At 36.1% G+C, this 25,273-nt stretch overlaps 1 protein-coding gene across 4 annotated transcripts in view; it reads right to left on the minus strand.

The window, feature by feature from the left end:
* LOC110443309 overlaps positions 1-25,273 on the minus strand; it is a 365,314-nt gene that overhangs the window by 49,063 nt on the left and 290,978 nt on the right. For all 4 annotated transcript variants that reach the window (XM_021487458.1, XM_021487457.1, XM_021487459.1 and 1 more), the window contains 5 exons: positions 24,595-24,831; positions 17,311-17,580; positions 16,870-16,986; positions 8,809-8,978; positions 6,349-6,449 (listed from right to left, as the gene is read on the minus strand). In XM_021487458.1, the coding sequence (XP_021343133.1) occupies positions 6,349-6,449; positions 8,809-8,978; positions 16,870-16,986; positions 17,311-17,580; positions 24,595-24,831 (895 nt within the window). The remainder of the gene's footprint in view (positions 1-6,348; positions 6,450-8,808; positions 8,979-16,869; positions 16,987-17,310; positions 17,581-24,594; positions 24,832-25,273) is intronic.

Consider the following 25,273-nt stretch of genomic DNA (forward strand, 5'->3'; position numbering starts at 1 on the left):
AATTGGAATAGTTCAAATGTGTCTTCAGGGGTGAATGAGTTCAGCCTGATCCAAATCCAGCTAGGAAGTGATGATGTTCTCCCTTTCATTGTTAAATCTATATTCAAAAGTAGATGTCAGCCTTAATTCACAATGGAAATACCTTATACAGTAAATTGTGTAAATCTTTAGGTGGGATATTTGACCTCAACCTTGTTAGTGCAAAAAGGTGAAAGTTCAACTGACAAACATCTCCCAGGATAATGAAACAAAGTTGTAAACAACATGAAAGGTATCACCTAAGAATGACTAGAAGATCTCTTAATTATTTTTGTGGCGAGATAAAAAGCTGATTCAACAGAGATAAGTTGACAGTAAATCAATCTGAAAATCACCTGGGCTGTTCTGGCAAACACAGAAAAAAAATCACGATATCTGATTTCGCATTGATGTCTCTGACACCTTCAGATGACTTCATTAGAGAAAAGTTTCGCTGAAAGTTTATTTTTGTTAAATGGCCAACAAAAGGGGTTTGGTCATAGAGTCTCACTGTTATACATGATCCAGGTGGCGTGCGTGGTCCCATTGTTTTTAGGACATTAGTCCGATCAAGTGCTATATATTATGTATATGATCCGGACTCTGTTTACATCCTGTTTTCTAGGCGCTATCAACATGTTAATTATTGCATCCTGTTCGCCGTAAAGTTATCATGTTGTCAAGGTCAATGTCAAACCAATGTCAATCTCGAGTGATTGTCTTGTCAATAATTTTGTCTTGTAGGAATTTAACTTACTGTACAAGTGGACATTTTTGTGGTGTGGAAATGCTCTCATTTTTCACATTGAATAAATTAGTGATAATAAAAATATATAAGCTTTCAAAACAATTTCAGACGTGAACATTTCTATTCCTGTATCAGTTTACAAGAGCCACAATGAGAACAGTTCCACACAAAAGGATTTCCACTTTTACAGTACTATTTAATTACAAATACTGTAGGTAACCATGCCGACGATTAGAAACAAACTGTTCTTAAAAGCTTCCAGACATCAGGCTTATGTATCAAGTTTCATAGCTTTAATGTCGTATTCAATTTATTAATTGATATTTTTACAATTATTGAATCTGACTTAAAATACACATGTTCTGTGAATCCAAACTTGGTCCTCAGTTGATATTCAGAAATACTCAGATATTTCTAATAAATATAGATCTGTAAAATTAGAATAAATTTGAAATTTCAACGGAACACGTTTTTCATCTAGGAAAACTTGATACATCTGGGACAGTATGTCCTGAGAAATACCAAGTGACGTACGTTGGACATGTATTTCATTAAATGCTGATAACTTGTTTTTTCCTATTAAGACCAACTTGTCTGTCCCTCAATAATCTTGGGCCATTTCCTGCTTCTTCGTTGTCATGTCATCTTGTGATGGTTTAACATGCAGGTAATGCCACGTCATTTCCAGTACAAAGTCACCATCACTATTCTGATTTTATCAAAACTGTTTATACATGAAATGCTGCCAGCTTCTAAAGTGGGTTGGTTTTGTTAAAGATGTTGTTTCATTGCTTAAACAGGTATGCCAATAGGGAATTATACAGGTAAGTCACTTGTTTATTTATTTGGCAGAACGATTCAATTTGTCCACTGTAAACAATTTAACGATTCTTTGAAAGTTTGACCAATCAGCTTGTGACCGATTGCTAGGAGCTGATGTTGCATCACATTCTTGGGCCTAGTTGTTCAAAGGCTTGCAATTGCTAATCATACCTTATAACCCTCATTATAAGGAGAATTTCCAATGTATACAATATCCACATAGCGTTCATGTTTTTAGAGGTTTCATTTTCAGATGTTTTATCTAAATTCAATAATATGCAATAAAAGTGATGAATTTAATCTTTTTTTTATAATAGCAAACTTAAATCATTAATTACAATTGATGTATTTAATTAGCAAAAGCAAGCTATGAACAACAGGATGTAAACACGTTTTTTGCTTAACTCCATGCAATACATATACAATTCAACAAACAACTAAAACAAGGCATCATTCATGTTTAGTACGCTTTAATGAAAAACAATCTCATTTAATTCAACAAATATAACAAACATGCCGGAAAATGCATTTATAACTAAACAACAACACAAAGAATGATAAATATGATGTATGGATTATTAGTGTGTAAACAATATAGCTCAATGATTTTGTTTACAGTCATAATAAAATATATTTATTTAATGTATGATTGTGTTTCGTAAATATAAAATCGCTGACAGCGCATGAATTTTGATGAAAATTTACACTTTATTAAAAACCTAAATCTGTTTCCCCTGAAATGGTTACACATTAAATATCAGTTTGCCTCTTGTCTAATAGAAAATTGTTTTTGAATCAAAATTCTGCACTTAATTTTATTCCCTCCTGACATTCCTTTATTTAGATAGTGGATTGTCCCAATGATTGATATATAGACAGAGCTATTGACCTTTGCAGGGAAAGCAGGATTGTTGGAGTTGGCTCACGAAGTCTCCATTAATGCCTTGTGTTATGCTACAAAACACTTCCCATGTATGTACAAAAGGTCAAACTTATTTTGTATTCGACAGACAGCAATTTTTTTGCAGGAGATTAAATTGGTCGCCATTTGGAAAGCGTCAAGGGGAATAATTCCTGACAAGGCGGACGTTATCAGTCTGATGGTGTTAAGGAATCTGTGTGGCGTTAAATGTCACAGCGATCAGAACATCGACGACTCTCCCCCGGTATGACCAGACTAATATTTTACCAATAATGGGAATTTGAATTGAAGCAGTAAATGGTGTGAAATTGATCTCAGAATAGACAGATTTGCTAAAAAATGGAAGGATTCTAGGGTTAACTTTATTCCATATTTAAAATTTGATTACCTTTATTTGACCTTGATCCTTTCATTACAAGACAACCTTGCTAATTATTTATTAATCCTTGAACTTTTGAATATGTATCATTTTTTTAAATGTGACCTTGACCTTTCACATGATGATTAAACTTTTAACGAGGCCTATAATTAGTAATTAAAAGAGTTGGAATAATTTCACTATCTGAAAAACTGACTTTGATTATTGTTTATTTTGTAAAGCTGTATATGGTTACATTCTGAGAGAGTCTATACATTCTTTACCTATAAATACTTTCTGAACTTACCTGGATTTGTACTTACCTTATGTATGGGTATTTGAACTTGTCTCAATTGCAGCAAGAAACATGTCCTTGGCTAAATGCAATACTCCAAAAATGTGACAAGTTTTATGGAAGTAGAAAGTAGTTGGTATCACATTACGTTACACTGAACATGTATGTCCTTTTGTTGTAGCCCGTGTCTCGAGCATGAGCAAGCATAGCGTGTGGAAGACACTTTTGTTTATCGAGGTGGGGAGCACCTGTACGACCGTCTTATCAATGGCAATTTGTTTTCATGCATTTTTTTCTTCCTGGTGTTTCATCTTGTGATCTTCAACAGTCAAAAATTAATAATTCGTAGCAAACGGGCTGCCTTAAATTTAAATGATCTGGTTGACCCCCTAGAAGAGTCAATGCTGGAGATAAAAAGTCTGTGATGACATCACAAGGGATCCAGGCGCATGTTTCATTATACATAAAAAAGAGCTAATCATAGGCTTGATCCAACAGGTTTCTAATTAATAATGGTGAGGTTGGTCTGTCGATTTTTATAAAAATTGAACTGGTGGAGCGTGTCGCAAGTCTGGCCCGTCACTCCGACTATCCCTTGATGTGATGTCATGGGTGCCGTTATCTCTGGCAGACTCCTTTTGGACCGTGGCTAAAACGTTTTTGTCCGTACTACAAGAAGTCGACATGCAAGATGCACAAAACGTGTTCCATGCAATGTTAGTCCATTCATCCTATTCACAAAAACAAGAGACATTATGCATCTTATAAATCACATTAACAAAGCAGCTGAACAGATGCACACATTATTAACGTGTCCTTTGAGCATCCACAATATTTCCCTACAGATTTACGTGTCCTTTGAGCATCCCAGATATTTCCCTACAGATTTACCTAGTTTTCCACTTTTAATTTTCTGACCTTTGAAAATAACTAAGTATTAATGTGGAAAAGGTAATGTAAAAAAAAAAAAAAAAAAACTTTTAAAATTTCAGCGACAAAATCGTGTGAATTCCCTGAACACCTTGTAATAGGGTTTAAATCTGGCATGGCAACAATTAATAGGGTTTAAATTTGGCATGGCACCAATCAGTACAATCAATAAAACAGACTGGACATTGAACCTCTAAACTGACAGTATTTGTATGTGGTAATGCCTTAAAGGTATAACAAGGTAAGTCAACACATATTGTTACCATACAATGTATTTGGCGCTATCATTATACATGGCTTTGTACTCGATGACCTTCGACCTTGCATAAAAAATGGCCTGATGCAATTATTTTTTTAAACAAATGAATATCAATATTACCCTCCATTTTAAGTTGTTGGATTTGTTTGTTTGTTTGTGTTTTACGTCCTATTAAAAACCATGCTCATTTAAGGATGAGCCAGGTTTTGATGGTGGAGGAAAACTAAATGAATACCTGGAGAAAAAACACCGACCTGCAGCCAGTACCTGGTGACTGCTCCACGTAAGCCTCAAACTAGCGACCCAGTGGTGCAGGGCCAGTGGTAGTAGAATGTCAATCGTTTTAATCACTCAGCCACTGCGGCCCCTAAGTAGTTCCACCATATGCCAGCGCATAAATGGTACCCGATAGAACAGCTGGGCAGACTGGCGCATTTGGGACAACATCAAATGATTACAATCAAGGCTGAAGAAAAATCATTTTGGCTTTATTTTTACAATAAAATTATTAAGCTGTGTTTTGTGCTCAAAAACATGAATATGAACGCGTAGTCTAATTGGTCTCATAATTCTCTGAGGTGATAAATCTAATCAAGAAATGATTGCTTTTCAATTAAACATTCCCATTGATGATTAGTAATGAAATAATGGATCAACTAAATAGTCTTGTGAAAACAATTCCCATTATAGATACAGTTTTGGATCACTGCTGCAGTGACATTGTTACCAGCTCCAGTCTCCCTTGACAGAACAACCCCAGTGTATGAATAGTCTGTAGTTTAAACGTAGTTAGAACGGTGAAAGTGTTGAACCGCATTCTCCTGCAGACAAAATTTACCATCAAAACAAAATTAACAGACTGTACAGCGAAGAAGGAGTTTTACAAAGGATTTGTTTGTGTGTTAATTTTCCATTTATTTTCCAATTCTTCGTGGATCACATGACGTCTGTGTCTCACATGATGTCTGGACGGAAAGTAAATAAGGTTATTTGATTTCTATGCGTCATACGATAGCAACTTTCAATATAAAAGAGAATTTGCCAAGATGACATCATGAATTTAATTTGACTATGGCCCAGATTTTAACTGGATCACCTCTCAGTTCCCACAGGAGACCTTCCATTTCCTGGTCGGTCCATTGTATCGCTTACTGTCTACATATCAAGATTCTCTTTCCGTCTACATATATGACCCACAGACATGTACACGCTAATGGCAGGACTCCTCATAGGGTTATGTGAGCATGGCCATGTTGAATTAATGGCCAGCTGACATGGAAGATTTTCATTAACGGCCACACTGTTACATAGAGGCGTCACTACATGGAATCACTAACCTCAGCCTCCTATTGTTTATGGACAATTCAGAGCCAATATGTTCTGATTTATGGATACAAATATTGACATGATGCCTCGGGATCAAATTAAATACGTCCAGCTATGATGTAAACTCTGACATTTTCCAATGAATAAGCTTTGACCTTATTATACTCGCATTAACTCATTCACCCCTGAAATTTCATAATGAACTATTCCAACCTTTGAATTGGAAGAGTTCAAATGTGTTTTCAGGGGTGAATGAGTTAAAAACTTAACAATTTGAGCTCTGATCTTACTCATTAAATGTGTGCTAACCTTACTTATATGGTGGTCTTATGAATGCTTCCTTACCATTCCTGCATATAAGTTTAATCAATATGCTCAATTCTTACATTGATACCTATTACTGAATCTCACATTACTTCTTTTTGTGTAAATATAATACCAACCCAAAATACAGACTTAAAACCATTCAAGAAATTCTAAATTGTTATTTTTGCTGCATTGTGGACAGTGTATCACATTTCTTAATGTAGGTTTCTTGCCAAAGACATTTTATTGATGAAATTCTTACAAAATGAAATAAGATGTGTTTTCAAAATTGGGCAACCTTTTTGTTTTGTTTTTTAAATCACAATGACAATAGACTTGAAAGACACTATTCCAACCAACTCACCATTAAAGTAGCTAGCAGGCAGGAAGAGCTTGCCCTGTAAGGTTGTCACATCAAATTCACGCCTCAGCAGGTATTTGTCTGGGGTGGGCGGGTCTTGGAACCTGCAATTTACATTCAGAGTCTATATTAGTCTTGTGTATAGATTTCTTTTCCTTCTTTTTAACAGTGACTCACCGTTGATGGTGTTTAAACTTTTTTTTTTTTTTAGCATGTCAGACAATCAAGCGAGATCGGATAACGGACTCCCAGGTCTTTGCCTGTTTTATCTAGCTACTGTATACACAAAGGATTTCTCACTGACTTATATCTTCTTCAAGTGTAAACTTTCCAATAAACATTCAAGTTAGGTCATAGCGCCCTTCAGTAGCTTAGAGTTTCCCATGTTTATGGCGGAACTACCAAGGGTGAATTGGTGCAGGGCTGTAACGTGGCTTGGTTTTGTTCCCCCTCTGTCCTTTACAGAACTAGATTGTTTTGTAATCTTGCAGGGCAAGATACACCAGTAACAGTTTACTATCAATATGTGGAAAAATTCCAAACTTTCACCAATCTTTTTATCAAATGATGGCATTTAAAGTGACTCTAGGTTCAAAGTGAAGCACTCAGCACACTCGTATCACGTATTTACAATTCAAAACCCACACGGAAAACACAACTGTTTCAGTCTTTTCCTTTGTGTTAATGTTAACAATTGGGACATTGAACACATACAGATTAAATTCTGAACAAGAAAATAACATCTTTTATTTCATGTTAAAACACTTTATAGGGACACAGATAATTTTTTATGCTAAAGGATCCCTTTACAACTTTAACTCATTCACCCCTGAAATTTCTTAACGAACTATTCCAACCATTGATTTGGATGAGTTCAGAAGTGTCTTCAGGGGTGAATGAGTTAACATACTGTAACTAAGCCATCAAAACTGGTTTCCCCGGCATGACTATTGCTTTGATAAACATTTTCTGAAAAGAAAACATTATTTGTGTGACTTTTGTGAAAGACAAAATGAAGATGGAATTATCAAATTATATCTTGTTTTTAGTGTATTAATTTAACGGGGCTAGACCAGATTTGAATCCTGCACCTGAGATTGTTATACTACCTAACCAACTGAACCACCTAGTCAACAGAAGTTATATCCGAATCAAAATTAAAGGAAGCTAGGTTACTGAAAAAACACATTGGAATTCTCTTGTGTTTTTCCTGCAGTGAGACTGATCAAGGAGACCCTTAAATATATATTTAGATCTTAATGCTATTTTGATATTACTGGAAGTGAAACAATTCCCTGACAAAACGCAATAGAATGTGTCTTCACCAACAGTAGAAATAAAGGCAAAACATACCACTGGGGTATATAATACGATACATTTTTCATCTAAATTACAAATCAATATTACGAACAAAATACAGAAATCAAACAATGGCCTTGGTTAATATCAATACAACTTCTTATTCCACACAACTGCCAATAGTATATATAGCAAATTGATGCCATTGCACCTTTGCTCATATACATATTAAAATAATAACAATTTCCACATAATGTTGAAACCAGGGTCAGTCACTGTGTTATTTGCAAGACAGACACACCTGAAACTTTGCTCACCTTAGAAATTTGACAGGTTTGAGCGAAAATTTCAGGCACACCTGTCGTTACAAGAATAGAGACCACGTATCTGGTTGAGTCTGGGAAGTTTTGGAAACCTCTGCAGTCCAACTATCCTTTCACTGGTATACGCATGGATAGTGCAAACAACTTTTGGAGTACTGTGCTTCTCTTTTCAGAAATATTCAAACAAGGCGAAAGTATAACAAGTAATCCAGTCCCACATCTCTGGATAAACTTTGAGCCTTAACTCTGTATAGTGGGGCATCTAACTCTGTATAGTGGGACATCTGAGCCAATTCAGTACACCATACTCCATCGTCTCAAGTCGGGTACTCTCATGCCAATTTAGTAATCGTAAATGACAGAGTATATGAGATACATCACGGACAATATGACTGACTGACAGACATGGTAAAAACCTGAAATTCCCGTCGGTTAGCACAAGTGGGAGACTAAAACACACTGTTACAAAACAACATGCAGGCTCATTTGTCATAAGCACCAAATGCCCAATCATCTTACACACAATGTCCAAAAACCACAAACTTTTTGTCTAGAAATATTTTATGACCACATGAATATATGTATATGTCATCATTCTGTAACAAGCAAAAATAGCTTGTAAGCAATGCAGAGAATCACACATATTGTTTATATACAGTATATTTGGAAAAATGCATAATCTTTTTACACAATTAAGAAAAGGTAGAAAAACATCAAAGAGACTTTCTATACAAATTAGTCTATTGTAAAACAACATTTTAAAATGTCTCAAAGAGTGTCTGTTAAACTGATAAAAATTCACATGATGTAATATGTATCGGACAATACTGAAAAATCTCACCCAATCATCAAGGCAATAGGGAAGAGGCGTTCCTCGAAGGCTGGGGTCAGCGTGAAGACAATGTTCAGGGACTGGCGTTGTCGTCCCTTGCTCACATTGAACTGATGAAGGTTCATCACGGTTCTCTCCAACCGATGTTGTACCACCAACTCTGACAAAGTTGCCTCCTCCTGGAAGTAAAATTCAAATGATTAATTTTATTTGCAAAACTACCATTCTTATTTTTACTAAAATCAATGCAAACAAGAGGCCCATGGGCCTTAACGGTCACCTGAGTCTATAGTATTTATTTTTGTTGTTGAAGTATGTACCAATTTGAGTAAAAAATAGTATAATGTTAACTTAACTTTGTCAGGACCATGAGCTGATCATTCCTAGACCAATTTTAAGTGAGATCAGCCTATTAGAACTTAGTAGCAAAATAGCGGCCATGGCAGCCAAATTGTATTTCTGATTGACCCGAAAAATGACAACACTTTGTCAGGACCATGATCATTCCTACAAAGTTTCAGTTCAATCGGCCTAGCAGAACTTGACTTTAAGTTTGAAATAGGTTTTCAAAATGGTGGCTGTGGCGGCCATATTGGATTTCTGATAGACCCGAAAAATAACAACACTTTGTCAGGACCATGATCATTCCTACAAAGTTTCAGTTCAATCGGCCTAGCAGAACTTGACTTTAAGTTTGAAATAGGTTTTCAAAATGGTGGCTGTGGCGGCCATATTGGATTTCTGATAGACCCGAAAAATAACAACACTTTGTCAGGACCATGATCATTCCTACAAAGTTTCAGTTCAATCGGCCTAGCAGAACTTGACTTTAAGTTTGAAATAGGTTTTCAAAATGGTGGCTGTGGCGGCCATATTGGATTTCTGATAGACCCGAAAAATAACAACACTTTGTCAGGACCATGATCATTCCTACAAAGTTTCAGTTCAATCGGCCTAGCAGAACTTGACTTTAAGTTTGAAATAGGTTTTCAAAATGGTGGCTGTGGCGGCCATATTGGATTTCTGATAGACCCGAAAAATAACAACACTTTGTCAGGACCATGAGACGATCATTCCTACCAACTTTCAGTTGAATCGGTCCAGCAGAACTTGACTTTAAGTTTGAAATAGGTTTTCAAAATGGCGGCCGTGGCGGCCATATTGGATTTCTGATCGACCCGAAAAATAACAACACTTTGTCAGGACCATGAGGCGATCATTCCTATCAACTTTCAGTTCAATCAGCCCAGCAGAACTTGACTTTAAGTTTGAAATGTAAAATGTTAACGGACGACGGACGACGACGGACGAAAACGGATAGCCAGCAGATTACGAAGCGGGTTTTATTCTTTCCTTTATCTTGGTTAATACAATTTTGATATGGATATCAAACATTCATATCCACCTTAGTTTCAGTTGTTAATTGCATATTTTCATCCTTGCCAAAAACCAGCAGGTTTTGAATCAGGTAGATATACAAGTTTTCTTCTTTCTTTTATGTTGGTTAATACAATTTTGTTACGATTATCAAACATTCATATCCACCTCAGCTTCAGTTGTTAATTGTATATTTGGTACTATAACCATTGTCAGTACGTGAATTAAAAGAAATCAATCTTCTGTCGTGACAAGGCCTATGAGCTTAGAAGACAAGTACACCAATGGGGGTTAACCAGCCTTCATCAAAACCGAGAAACACATTTATATTACATAACTACAACATTCCAGCGAAGCTTAGCCCACCAGTGACGTCTTCACAGTAATTAGTCCCAAGTTTTTGTAACATACATTCTTTAATTATTCATTGCCTAACATAGCGAGGCTCCACATACAATGCTTGTAGGTGCCGCTTTACCCGACATATACATCTTGGCTAGGGAACCTTTTGAAATGGTTGCGTTTGGTTTTGTACCAAATAATCGAACATAAATAACTCCATATGTATGACAATAGTCTTGAAGACTTCCAGGAAAACGCATCATTGTGAATGTCAACCACATTCCATTAAAACAAACTGTCATAGAAAAATCAAACATGCACCTGCTCCACAAATCAAGTTTCCACTGTCTACAGACAACACAAATGCCATACTATATTCCGGCTCAAACCAATTAAGGTAAAAAAACAATCTTATACAACATGTTTTGTTCTCTTGAGGGTCATTATGATATTTTATTTTTGTATTCAAGATCAGTTTTTAGGTTTGTTTTTTTGGTTTTGGGTAATTTGAGAATTGAAATTGTGAAAGAAACATCAAAATAGTGACACACCTTTTGTTTGTTGCATCTCAGTAAATTTTTGAGAGATATTTAAGCAATTACATACACTGACATCGTCAATAACTGGTTGTAACGACAGACGTCCGTATTTACAGTTATAATTATAACCGACGTGAGTTTTTCAACGACAGACGTCCGTATTTACAGTTATAATTATAACCGACGTGAGTATTTCAAGTGTTTTTCGTATTTTTTTCCATTCACTCATTCATCCCTACAACTTTAAACTGGACTTGCCCAATAATTTTATTGGTAAGGTTCAAATATGACTTTAGGGGTGAATGGGTTAAATGAATGAACTTAGGAAAAAGTATGCATCATCAGGCTGTTTAAGAATAATATTGACTCTGAAGCCATCTTTACAGGTGTTTTTTTAGCACAAACGAATCTCTGTGAATGCTTAATTCAATAGAGAAGGCACCAGCGAACCCTAGGTAAACACTTAAGTCATGTATGCAAACACAATAAAGTACATTATGACTGCAACTCATGTTGCAATGTGTCATTTAAGTTAAGTAAAAGCAGCTCTTGTTTTGACATATGGTAGGATATTATTATCTATTTTTTTAGTGTATCATGTTGGGATGTATCGCTCGATATAGAAAAAATTGCACAAAATAAATAACTTGGACCACTGTTAATTTCTTTGATCCAACATTTTCTTATCCCTCGTCGTCATAAAATTCTTAATAATATAAAAACAACAGTTTACATTTTCTTAAATAACACATGAAAACATAATTCCATTCCGCAGCCATGATAGGAAACATGACTGAGATGTCATCATTAAATCTTGCTCCATATATTAAATTATCAAAGTAACACGATTCTGATGCAACATTTTACAGGTTACAGCTGTGACCTCTACCTGCCCTTGTCCACAGTAGCCTCGAGGTGTAATGAAAATATCTAGTGCATTAAATAGATCAAATAAACACTAGCTGTCAATTCCGATTATATATAAAATCAAAGAAAAGAAGTCGTCAACTGACGTCAGCCATTACTATTTATAATTTTTTTTTAATTACGTGCATAAAGTTACAAAAATCATATTCACTTAAAGCTATTTTGATTTTAATTGCTATTGTTTGTTTTATTATAGGATATCATTGGCCTTTTCATCTCATTGAACCACCTGAAACATCAACTTCCTGTAATTAGGAATCGCATGATTAGCGCTTTTACCCCCTTAAACATATAATTTTCATTACATAAAGCAACCTGCCTACACAATTCTCAATATTCATTCTGATAATTTTCTTCTTTTCTGATTAAAGCTTTAAAATACAAGAAACCAATAGCCTCGAAAAAGGCTAGGAATGCAGGTAAACCAGACACAAACCATAGCATCACTGACAGTAATATATCTATACTGTATAATGTCACAAGGGAATAGCCCATATTGGATCTAGTGTCACTGAGAGTCAGTAAGATTTGTCCACTCGAGACAAACCATAGCATCACTGACAGTCAGTAATATAACATACTTTATACTATTTACAAACAAGGAAAATAGCCCATAGTCACTGACAGCCAGTAAGATTTGTCCACAAGTCGGTCACATACGGAATATAGTCTATAGTAGACAGCCCATAGTCACTGACAGCCAATAAGATTTGTCCACAAGTCGGTCACATACCGAATATAGTCTATAGTAGACAGCCCATAGTCACTGACAGCCAGTAAGATTTGTCCACAAGTCGGTCACAAACTTAATATAGTCTATAGTAGACAGCCAATAGAGTCACTGACAGCCAGTAAGATTTGCCCAGTCTGAGTCCCATCCTATTATAGTCTATAGTAGACAGCCAATAGCGTCACAGCTGACAGCCAGTAAGATTTGTCCAGTCTGAGTCCCATACTGAATATAGTCTATAGTAGATATCCAATAGAGTCACTGACAGCCAGTAAGATTGGTCCAGTCTGAGTCACATACTGAATATAGTCTATATTAGATAGCCAATAGAGTCACTGACAGCAAGTAACATTTGTCCAGTCTGGGTTACATACTGATTATAGTCTATAGTAGATAGCCAATAGAGTCACTGACAACCAGTAACATTTGTCCAGTCTGAGTCACATACTGTTATAGTCTATAGTAGACAGCCAATAGTCAATGACAGCCAGTAACAGTTGTCCAGTCTGAGTCACATACTGAATATAGTCTATCGTAGATAGCCAATAGAGTCACTGACAGCAAGTAACATTTGTCCAGTCTGGGTTACATACTGGTTATAGTCTATAGTAGATAGCCAATAGTCAATGACAACCAGTAACATTTGTCCAGTCTGAGTCACATACTGTTATAGTCTATAGTAGATAGCCAATAGAGTCACTGACAGCCAGTAACATTTGTCCAGTCTGGGTTACATACTGATTATAGTCTATAGTAGATAGCCAATAGAGTCACTGACAACCAGTAACATTTTTCCAGTCTGAGTCACATACTGATTATAGTCTATAGTAGACAGCCAATAGAGTCACAGCTGACAGCCAGTAAGATTTGTCCAGTCTGAGTCACATACTGAATATAGTCTATAGTAGACAGCCAATAGTCAATGACAACCAGTAACATTTGTCCAGTCTGAGTCACATACTGATTATAGTCTATAGTAGATAGCCAATAGAGTCACTGACAGCCAGTAACATTTGTCCAGTCTGAGTCACATACTGATTATAGTCTATAGTAGACAGTCAATAGTCAATGACAGCCAGTAACATTTGTCCAGTCTGAGTCACATACTGTTATAGTCTATAATAGATAGCCAATAGAGTCACTGACAGCCAGTAACATTTGTCCAGTCTGAGTCACATACTGATTATAGTCTATAGTAGACAGTCAATAGTCAATGACAGCCAGTAACATTTGTCCAGTCTGAGTCACATACTGTTATAGTCTATAATAGATAGCCAATAGAGTCACTGACAGCCAGTAACATTTGTCCAGTCTGAGTCACATACTGATTATAGTCTATAGTAGACAGTCAATAGTCAATGACAGCCAGTAACATTTGTCCAGTCTGAGTCACATACTGTTATAGTCTATAATAGATAGCCAATAGAGTCACTGACAGCCAGTAACATTTGTCCAGTCTGAGTCACATACTGATTATAGTCTATAGTAGACAGTCAATAGTCAATGACAGCCAGTAACATTTGTCCAGTCTGAGTCACATACTGTTATAGTCTATAATAGATAGCCAATAGAGTCACTGACAGCCAGTAACATTTGTCCAGTCTGAGTCACATACTGATTATAGTCTATAGTAGACAGTCAATAGTCAATGACAGCCAGTAACATTTGTCCAGTCTGAGTCACATACTGTTATAGTCTATAATAGATAGCCAATAGAGTCACTGACAGCCAGTAACATTTGTCCAGTCTGAGTCACATACTGATTATAGTCTATAGTAGACAGTCAATAGTCAATGACAGCCAGTAACATTTGTCCAGTCTGAGTCACATACTGTTATAGTCTATAATAGATAGCCAATAGAGTCACTGACAGCCAGTAACATTTGTCCAGTCTGAGTCACATACTGATTATAGTCTATAGTAGACAGTCAATAGTCAATGACAGCCAGTAACATTTGTCCAGTCTGAGTCACATACTGTTATAGTCTATAATAGATAGCCAATAGAGTCACTGACAGCCAGTAACATTTGTCCAGTCTGAGTCACATACTGATTATAGTCTATAGTAGACAGTCAATAGTCAATGACAGCCAGTAACATTTGTCCAGTCTGAGTCACATACTGTTATAGTCTATAATAGATAGCCAATAGAGTCACTGACAGCCAGTAACATTTGTCCAGTCTGAGTCACATACTGATTATAGTCTATAGTAGACAGTCAATAGTCAATGACAGCCAGTAACATTTGTCCAGTCTGAGTCACATACTGTTATAGTCTATAATAGATAGCCAATAGAGTCACTGACAGCCAGTAACATTTGTCCAGTCTGAGTCACATACTGATTATAGTCTATAGTAGACAGCCAATAGTCACTGACAGCCAGTAACATTTGTCCAGTCTGAGTCACATACTGAATATAGTCTATAGTAGACAGCCAATAGTCAATGACAGCCAGTAACATTTGTCCAGTCTGAGTCACATACTGAATATAGTCTATAGTAGATAGCCAATAGAGTCACAGCTGACAGCCAGTAACATTTGTCCAGTCTGAGTCACATACTGAATATAGTCTATAGTAGACAGCCAATAGTCAATGACAGCCAGTAACATTTGTCCAGTCTGAGTCACATACTGATTATAGTCTATAGTAGATAGCCAATAGTCAATGACAGCCAGTAACATTTGTCCTGTACTATTTCCAAGAGACAAAACAGTTACAAATAGTGAATAACATCTGTCCTGAACATGGTTTCCATGAGACACACGTGCCATACACACAGTCACTGACAGCCTGTACCACAGAAAGCACAGGACCATTTATCAAAACTAAAATGGCTGTTAATGCAGGAGTATTGTCACCTGGCAGCTACTTATTACAACCGAAATGTTACAGGGCCCTCGAGAGTTAATGATTTATTCAGAATGTATTCTGTGCTTGACTGGCATCAATGAGCAGTGTAGAGCATGTCCCGAGGGCTTCACCAATGTAGCAGCTTGTTCGGGATCTACCGATGGCTTTTAGGCAATTAAACAGTAGAGACAACTTAAGATACATAATTTTCCCGTGTCACACGAAAAAGACTTCCGACAAATATTCACAGAATTTTCAACAGCAAACAAATCCTTGTGGTCAGTTAATAATATTGTTGTCAAGGGACAGTCGTGTTAAAAAGCTTCTCACGTTCCGGTCAACGAGATGAGAAAATTACATTTGGGCAGTCACTACGTGCTGTCCGATTGTTAGTTTTGTGGGTACTTTGATGTGTCTGTACGTATCACGATAGCCTTAGCTTACAGACGTTATTTTACTTACAGCGTTCTTAAAGCTCCCCCACGAGTCCAGAATGGCAATACAGAGACTTCATGACAGACCGATTGTATACGAATAGATAAGATCATGCTATGTAACTGTTTAGTAAACCCTACTTATTCACCTCCACACTGGGCGCTAGAACAATCATACTAACCTGTAAGTTGTGTGTATTAGATTAATACTAAAATACAATAACATTTCCATATATAGAATAATCTATACAAATTCTGCAGTTTTCAAAAACTTTTCCAATACCATACAACATTTTCTGTCGTTTTTAACATTCTAGTTTTTCTAGAGATTGACAAAATGTGAAAACTGGAATAAATTTTGCCCTATATTTACATTTGCTCCTCATCCTTCCATTACAATGCATTGAGAAGGCAAATGTTGTTGTGAGACTATAACAACATTTACTATTGTAACGTCATCAATCTCTATGCCGGGCTTTATTAACTTTGTCATCAATAGCAATGTGTGTTATAGGACCATAACAACATTTGCTAAAACATTCATTGCTTAAATAATGTACATTTTAGATTAAAAAGGGAAATGATATAATAGCTTATTGATTGAATTTTTTCCTGATATATTAGGGTCACAATCTTTACTCTGGCGCCACTATTTCAATGTATTTGTGAAACCTCCAAATTAATTTGTATAAACGAAACATTATATATTTCCAATGATCCCACTATTTCCAGTCTGTGTGTTGAAGGCTTGGCATTCCAGTAGAACTCTCCCATCCATAAAAGCACTTTAACAGACCAGATTTTGCCCCGAGATAAGTAAACAGTCTACACAATGTTCATTGGTCAGTATAATCAATAGCATGTATTACCTTAAGAGGAAGTCGCGGGATCTCCATGGTAACCATGTTGCTGTCCTGGAGACCACTCACTTGTACCAATTCTCCATCACATGTATAAATTTTCAGGGCACCCACTTCGGAGCCGACCTGTCGACAGGAAACTTTGACATGTATCCTGACATTTCTATAGTCACATAACCAATTTTGTTTCTGCTTTATCAAATCCTGAAGAAAATACCAAAGGTTGCTTTTTACATTTCGCAGTTAACATTAACAAAGACAGAAATATATTTTCCCTGGTAAAAACCTTTTATAAAATGGAAAAAAAAAAATCTCATTAAAAAAAACACATTTTTCAGGTTTAAATATTTCTAGCCAAAATATTGAATAGAAAATTAAGTAATGTTTCTATACATGTGACTGAATAGCTTTTCATCTTTTGAGAATAAATACTGTAATCAGATATCTTACCTTGGTGTTTTTATTGTGATCAAATACATAAGGATTCCTAAGAAATTTAGTCATGTGGACCTGAAAGCAGTCATGATTCGGTGAAAAAGTATCCAATGGGCAGCTGTCTTTCTTCATTATCACAGACATATCCTTTGGTAAAGTGAATTTTGATTGGTCAATTTTTAGAACAGGTCTATCTTTCAAACTGAATCTTGAAGCCATAGTTTTGACAAAGTAAGCATGCTTCTTGATTGGTTCTTGGCCGATTGCATGGAACTTCAGCTCATTCTGAAAGAAAGAAAAAAATATATATGTATAAATGTATATGAAAATGAGCTCAAGTAGTAAAAGAAATATGAACTATAAGTACCTCAATAAAAACTATGGATGACGAAGTTGTACTACTACTACTACTACTACTACTACTACTACTACCTGTAAAAAAGGTCCTGCTTTCACCTAAGGCGGTCCACACAGGCTTTGGTTTAAGGACCTATCTTCAGCCAATAATATAGCCATCCAGCACCTCAATAGAGCCTAGCAACAAGCCACCGGGATTTGTCTCTACTTGTCATTTATAAACACATAATAACACAAAGTAAACCCCCTGTCACATCATCATACATTTAATCAATACCAAATTATGGTCCAATATCAGATCCGGCAACAATAATTCTTGGATCAGATTTAAACCCGGGGACAGATGTGACGCCATAAACTGGACACTATGACCTCTGACCTACAAACCCTCTGCACTTCCATCAAGGTCAAATCTACTTCTAGTTGATAGATTTCTATTGTGTTGCCCCTCAAAAATCAATCAGAAGATAATAGCCAATCAGAAACAAGATACCTATGACCTTTGACACCACTTGCAGGTCTGAGAGGAGGAAGAGAAGAGGGCCTCAATCTGATTACTGTTGATAGGTTTCTATTGTGTCCTGTCATTCAATCAATTAGAAGATAAAAACCAATCAGTTCTAATCCCCATAATATATAATTGATATTGGGTAGAGATTTTTATGAAGACATCAATCCAATCTGCTCGTTCAATAACCAGTAAATCATCTCCATCTCATTCACTGTGGACCTGCTGAAAAAACATATTCACCATGATACCGTAACAGATAGCACTATAGGAGCAACATTTAAGTCCCCTCACCGCTCCGTATGAACAACACTTAAATCCCCTCACAGTTTATGTGCAAAAATTGTTTTCCTTACTTTACACTATAGGAATGTATAGAGTATTCCTTTGATTTTAATCATTGCTCAATTGAACACATTTCAAAGGAAATTTATTTGTCTGAAATTAAGTGCTCATTTAATTTGAACACATTTCAAAGAAAATTTGTTTATCTGAAATTGGGAGGTCAATGTTTAAAGTAACTGATCAATATCAAATGCCAGAGTCAAAAACACCTTTTTACTTTTTATCTATCCTTATTAAAATTTCTATACAGAAAGGGCTACTGTGTACATTTGGTTATTATTATATTTTACAGATTTATTACTTTTATGATTTTGTTTTATGTAAATTTCAATTCAGAAGTCTTTTTCTCACCCTTAATTAAAAACATAAACTCGCGCAATCATGTCTGATCTTCAACTCAATTCAAACATCACATATCTTTATAATGAGTGAATATGTCGATAAGTTTAACAATTTTATTGTTCAGATATCTCCCCAAGGCTGAAATATTGCACAACAAATTTAATTCTAACCTTGTCCAGGTTTAATGTTGTTTTAGAGAAACAGTGTCCATATCTTTGATCGATATTTGCCCATCAGTGCTCAACAAAATCTTAATTTACAATTATAGATTTCTTTCAAAAATTTCCTTCATCCTTAAGGTATTAACTAGTTAGGCAATTACATCATAATGTATATAGAAAACCATTATTTGCCAATTCAATAAGTCCATTAAATCAATATTGTATATCAGAGCCATCAAAAAGTCGTTTGAAAGTCTATTGATAAAAAAAAATCAAAGCTTCAGTTTTCTTTGACTTGCTAGTGATAAAATGAAGATGACTTTCCTTCTCAAGTAAATGACTTGTATCAATATTTCATAGATCTCCGCACACAGCCTATTATTAATAACGGCAATGAAGCAACAGAAAGAAGCGGCAAGTGTTTTTGCGTATCATTCAAGAAGCTGTACACATTTTCCCCGAAAGGATAATTTCTAGATGAGAATGCCTTACTGAATGAGTGAGTTGTCAGTTACGTCCCCAAGGCTCATCAACAGCGGTGTGTGTTTTCTGCATATTACAGTATCAAACTTTCCCAAAAATTAAAAAAAATAAAGTATTTTTCTAGGTATTTGAATGAACAATCAGAATTCAACATTTTCTTTCATTATTAAAAGATCCACCATATCAGAACATTCTGAAAGCATTGTCATCTTTAACAGGCAACTTGTTTACATGCTAACAGGATTCTCTATCATGAAATATCATGTAAATCATTACAATTTTGACTAAAGCATAAAACTTTCATGAACAAGAGGCCTAGCAGGCCTGTATTGCCTGTTACTTTTGTTACTTTGATAAGAAATTTAAATGTTCCCATTATTTTAGAACAATGGTTTCTATCTCAGATTTGCAAAATACTGAATCAGAACAATGAAAGTGATAACCGGTAAGGCAATGACAGGAATATTTCTACAATATCTGGTTGAAATTGAAAATTATCAAAAAAAGGCACAACACGGTGGCTATCTAGGATTTTGAATCAACCCCCCCAAAAAACACACATTATTCAGGTCAAAGTTTGAACATTACTGGTCTAATATAGAAATATGAGAAGTTCAAAACGTTGCAGCCTATGTGCATGATGGTGAGGATTTGGTGAACAGGTCGACATCTTTGATCGTGAATATATTTTTGCCATGCATGAAATAAACTTTAATGGCCCTTTGTGCCATGCCAGCTAAAAAAAAAGGTTGAAACAGAAATAGCTGCTTCATAAAAAACTCACACCTATGTTTGGTTTCTATGTAGCTATGATTTAGACAAGGTTTACTTTGCCGTCAGAAACAGAAGTCGTAGGAATGTGATCGCCCATCCAGCAAATGTAGCAACCCCTGCCTCCGAACACAGAAGCAATAAAAACACAATTCTGCCTCGCCGATATCCATATCAAGTAACTTTAATAATCTGAGAAGAAAAGTAATCAATGTTTACATAAAGCGTTTAAGGGGATTTTTACCGCTGTACGGCCAAACACAAAAGCAGCTGTTACGAAGCGATTAATTAGTGGCTGCACTGGGACAAAGCACTGTGGAAATGGTACAGGTATTGATCAGTGGGCTAGTAAATCTGTCTGTCAAAAGGTTTCTATACAGTTGTGTATTTAATTGATAATTCAGAAGCATTTAGCTGAAAGCTGTTTAAGGCGTATGTCTCTACTTAATACAGTACTAAAGCACTACCAGCGCAAATCAATGTAGTATGACTTCTACCCTGGGAGGTGGTGATGAGGATCGGGAGAAAGCCCTCTGAACGTAGACCTACTTATTTTGTTTAGTTTTATACACACAGAAAAACATGTTTGTAACAACCATCCATCCTCCCTCCACACCAAGGCAGGAAACCCATCAGTTAAGGGTAGACATATTATTTTACCAAGGTCGATATTCAAGAGACAATTCCAAATAAGAAGAAAAAGCATTGATTTTATTATAAACGGTATTTACAATGAGGTTGGGGGTGGTATACATTTTACTGTATTACACCCTCCTTCCTCCAACCCCAACACCATCACCTACTCAAATTCGTGTACACTGAATCTGAAATATTAAGTGATATTTTCAACCTTTGCAAATTCAGTGGAACAATAACTTTCAAAATTAATTTCGTAAAATTTCAAAGTTTCAGCATATAAATAGAGAGTGTTTTTGTGCGTGTGTTTATATATATATTACATATGCTGTAGTTGCCTAGTCAGTACCCAGGGTATTTAAAAATTGGCTTAAGGGGGGGGGGGGGGGGGGGGGGGGGGCACTTAGTAGGGTTATAATGTGAATTATGAAAGAAAGAGTTGTGCAACTTTACTATTCTTGTCACCAAAAGGTTATATAAACATGCAACAGTTGGTGGAGGAGTCCAGCCATGATCACCTAATATTAACCTCTGCTTTGAAGTATAAATACTATAAATCTTTGACAGGGCCTGGTCAATCCCATGTGGGGAAGGGGGTCTATATAATTTCAATCCCTCACAAAACAAGAGGCCCATGGGCCTTAACGGTCACCTGAGTCTATAGTATTTATTTTTGTTGTTGAAATATGTACCAATTTGAGTAAAAAATAGTATAATGTTAACTTAACTTTGTCAGGACCATGAGCTGATCATTCCTAGACCAATTTTAAGTGAGATCGGCCTATTAGAACTTAGTAGCAAAATAGCGGCCATGGCAGCCAAATTGTATTTCTGATTGACCCGAAAAATAACAACACTTTGTCAGGACCATGATTCGATCATTCCTACAAAGTTTCAGTTCAATCGGCCAAGTAGATCTTTACTTTAAGTTTGAAATAGTTTACCAAAATGGCAGCTGTGGTGGCCATATTGGATTTCTGATCGACCTGAAAAATAACAACACTTTGTCAGGACCATGAGTCAATCATTCCTACAAAGTTTCAGTTCAATCGGCCTAGCAGAACTTGACTTTAAGTTTGAAATATGTTTTCAAAATGGTGGCCGTGGCGGCCATATTGGATTTATGATTGACCTGAAAAATAACAACACTTTGTCAGGACCATGAGTCGATCATTCCTACAAACTTTAAGTTCAATCGGTCCAGCAGAACTTGACTTTAAGTTTGAAATAGGTTTTCAAAATGGCGGCCGTGGCGGCCATATTGGATTTCTGATCGACCCGAAAAATAACAACACTTTGTCAGGACCATGAGGCGATCATTCCTATCAACTTTCAGTTCAATCGGCCCAGCAGAACTTGACTTTAAGTTTGAAATGTAAAATGTTAACGGACGACGGACGACGGACGACGGACGACGGACGACGTACGACGGACGACGGACGACGGACGACGACGGACGAAAACGGATAGCAATAGGTCACTTGAGCTAAAGCTCAGGTGACCTAAAAAAAAGGAATAGGGTACGTACTTATAGAGGAATGGGCACTAATTAGGGTAAATACTGTAGGTCATCAATTGGTCAATTTTGAACATGTGGTAATCCTCTTGAAAACCTTAGAAGGTCAGCAGGATTTTTTTATGGTGTTTACGCACGGAAAACAATATGGCAGAGGTCCTTATGCTATGTTTTCAGTAAGCTTATCGTCCTTGCTCAATGTGGGTCTTACTAACACCCTTACATTCAATCAAGGGTCAGTAACAAACCATATAACTTAAATATTATAAAACAAAAATAGCTGTTCAGAAATGCAAAATTCAGAAGAATTCTGATGCTGAACTATCCGGAACAATATTTTTTCTGTACACAATTAATGGTCACACAAAAAACATGTGTTTCCAACTGCTAGTATTCTCATAAAAATATTCCTTTTATCATAATTAATAAAACATAATATCCTTGTATTCCACTACAGTAGGATTATTTTGTAATTATAATATCATATCTGTCTGTACAACCAGGAGAAATTATTCCAATTATCATACTTAAATATCCCTGGTTCAAACTAGTTAAGAGAAATTATTCCAATTATTATAATTAAATATCCCTGGTTCAAACTGGTGAAGAGAAATTATTCCTTTTATCCTAATAAGGTAAATTATGTAATTTACACCTATACACCTGACAAAGAGTTCTGACAATGTCAATCATTTCCTCATCATAATTTCCAGTCAGGTACAATTTTATTGTACATAAAAACCATAATTAAAAGCCTGTCACATAATTTGCACCTTTATATCACTGAAACCCCTTTATAATGACAAAACATCATTTACAACTTACGGCAGTCTAATGAGGTTTGACGTTATATATTAAGGTAAGGGGGTTATCATATCACTCAGAAATACAGCAGATCACATTAGAGAATAACCAAGTATAAAAACAGTCTATTGTGTCAAAACAAATTTCAAATATAAGCGTACTTGGTTAACACATCCAGACTCAGACTCCACCGTTCCTGAATTTAGCAATTGGTTCCATTGTTAAGGTCAAACCATATAGATGGGAAGGTCAAACCATATAGATGTTTTTATGAATGCAATGTTTATTAATCTTTGGAGAGGTTGTCTTTGAAATGAACGTGTGATGTACATGCTTGGATTCCAAGACGAGTATTTGATTTAAACTCAAGTTAAGGCAATTAATGCGTCAGGGTTACAAAACAGAGGTCTACTTACAACAAGCAAACAACCTATAATTTTGTGTATTTATTCCAGATTCTGAATTAATCTAAGCTGAATCTCAGTCAATTACCTTGAGGACATTTTTGTGATCCCATTAAATTTTCTTGTGACCCAAATCAATTTCCTTATGACGTCACTTATTTCCCTAATTCTTTCTCCTCTCTGACCTTGACCTGCTGTTCCAGATATTTTTATTGACCAGACTTGGTAAAACAATTATTTGAAAGGAAAGTTATGATCAGAAAAGCGAGGCAAGATGGTTGAACAAGCTATAAAATAACCGTAATGTTCATTACAGGTAATAACAGTATTTGGTGCATAGCCATTTCTGAGGCCAGGAGTCCCAAGCAAGTGCTTCATTTGGTTACACATAGGAATACGAGACAAAATTTGAAGTTAAAATTTGGATCATTTGCATTTTTTTTTTCTTATTAAGATACAGAACACAGGATTAACCTTAACTTAGGGTAAGAGGCTACAGTTATAACGTTGATTATACTGACCACTTTAAAAATGAATTAATTATGTCTTTAGTTTTAGAATCCCATGCAGCTGCAGGAAATTCTGGGGCGTATAATTGCAAGAAAACAGCTACAGTATACTTCTCGTACAAAGGTCAAAGTAACCTTAGGAAACTTCTTCTTTACGGGTGTGAAAATATCAAATGTTAATTGGCAAGAGCAGTTTTGGAACATATTGGCAGATGTCATGTTTGTGGATATGTGGAAGATTATTACTGCAGAGAAATCAGGTCAATAGTGGAAATATGAATACACGTACAACAAGAAAACGTTACAACAGTTTGACTAACCTCGAGCAGCCGGTCTAAGGTCTCAGGATTAAGATGATTTAAGATCATTGCTAAGAGTTTTACTAACCTAAAGTTGAAATAGTTACCAAAGGTGAGAAAATTATAATGTAACTTTGTAAGAACATTACAAGAGTTTGACTAACCTTGAGTAGCTGGTCGAGGGTGTGGATGGATGCGGACATGGACGTGTGGTAGAACCAGCGCTCTGCCTTATCCCGAGCGGCACTGCGGACAGTGGCACTGATAACGTTGGAGGCAGTGGTTACGGCCAGGGTCAGTAGCTCGTGCGTAGGGGTCAAAGCCTCACTATACAACTCACTCGCACGATCCAGGATTGATCTAAACACAGCGCTAGCCAAGTCCAGCTCTGCTTGGTTCAGCTGAAATGGAAGAAAAGACTGCTCTTATCCCGAGATCAATAACAGCAAATCACGGTTTGTATATATAACCTAGCTCACATGTACATGGTGTCGATGCTACATGACAGGGTATCTAACACTTACCACACAACATGGGGACGACTATGGTACCAACAGTAACACGGCTTACCCGCATAGCTACACAAACGCCATACAGGGGGAGAAACAGGGCATAGAAACCATGTCTTACCAATATACTTTGGGCATAAACATGATTTCTAACTGACAAATGCTGCGCTTAGAGCATACAAAATAATGTCCCACCGACATACCTAGGTATACAGCCTTGGGCAAAGACAGGATGTCCTACACACATTGGCTATAGAGACATGCTTGCAGCAAAGACACTTTGTCCGATTATTATACCTTTGGAATAAAGAATCTCCATTTGGAATAACAGCAA

The sequence above is a fragment of the Mizuhopecten yessoensis genome, unplaced genomic scaffold, assembly GCF_002113885.1.
Source record: "Mizuhopecten yessoensis strain PY_sf001 unplaced genomic scaffold, ASM211388v2 scaffold716339, whole genome shotgun sequence".
NCBI classification, from domain to species: Eukaryota; Metazoa; Mollusca; class Bivalvia; order Pectinida; family Pectinidae; genus Mizuhopecten; species Mizuhopecten yessoensis.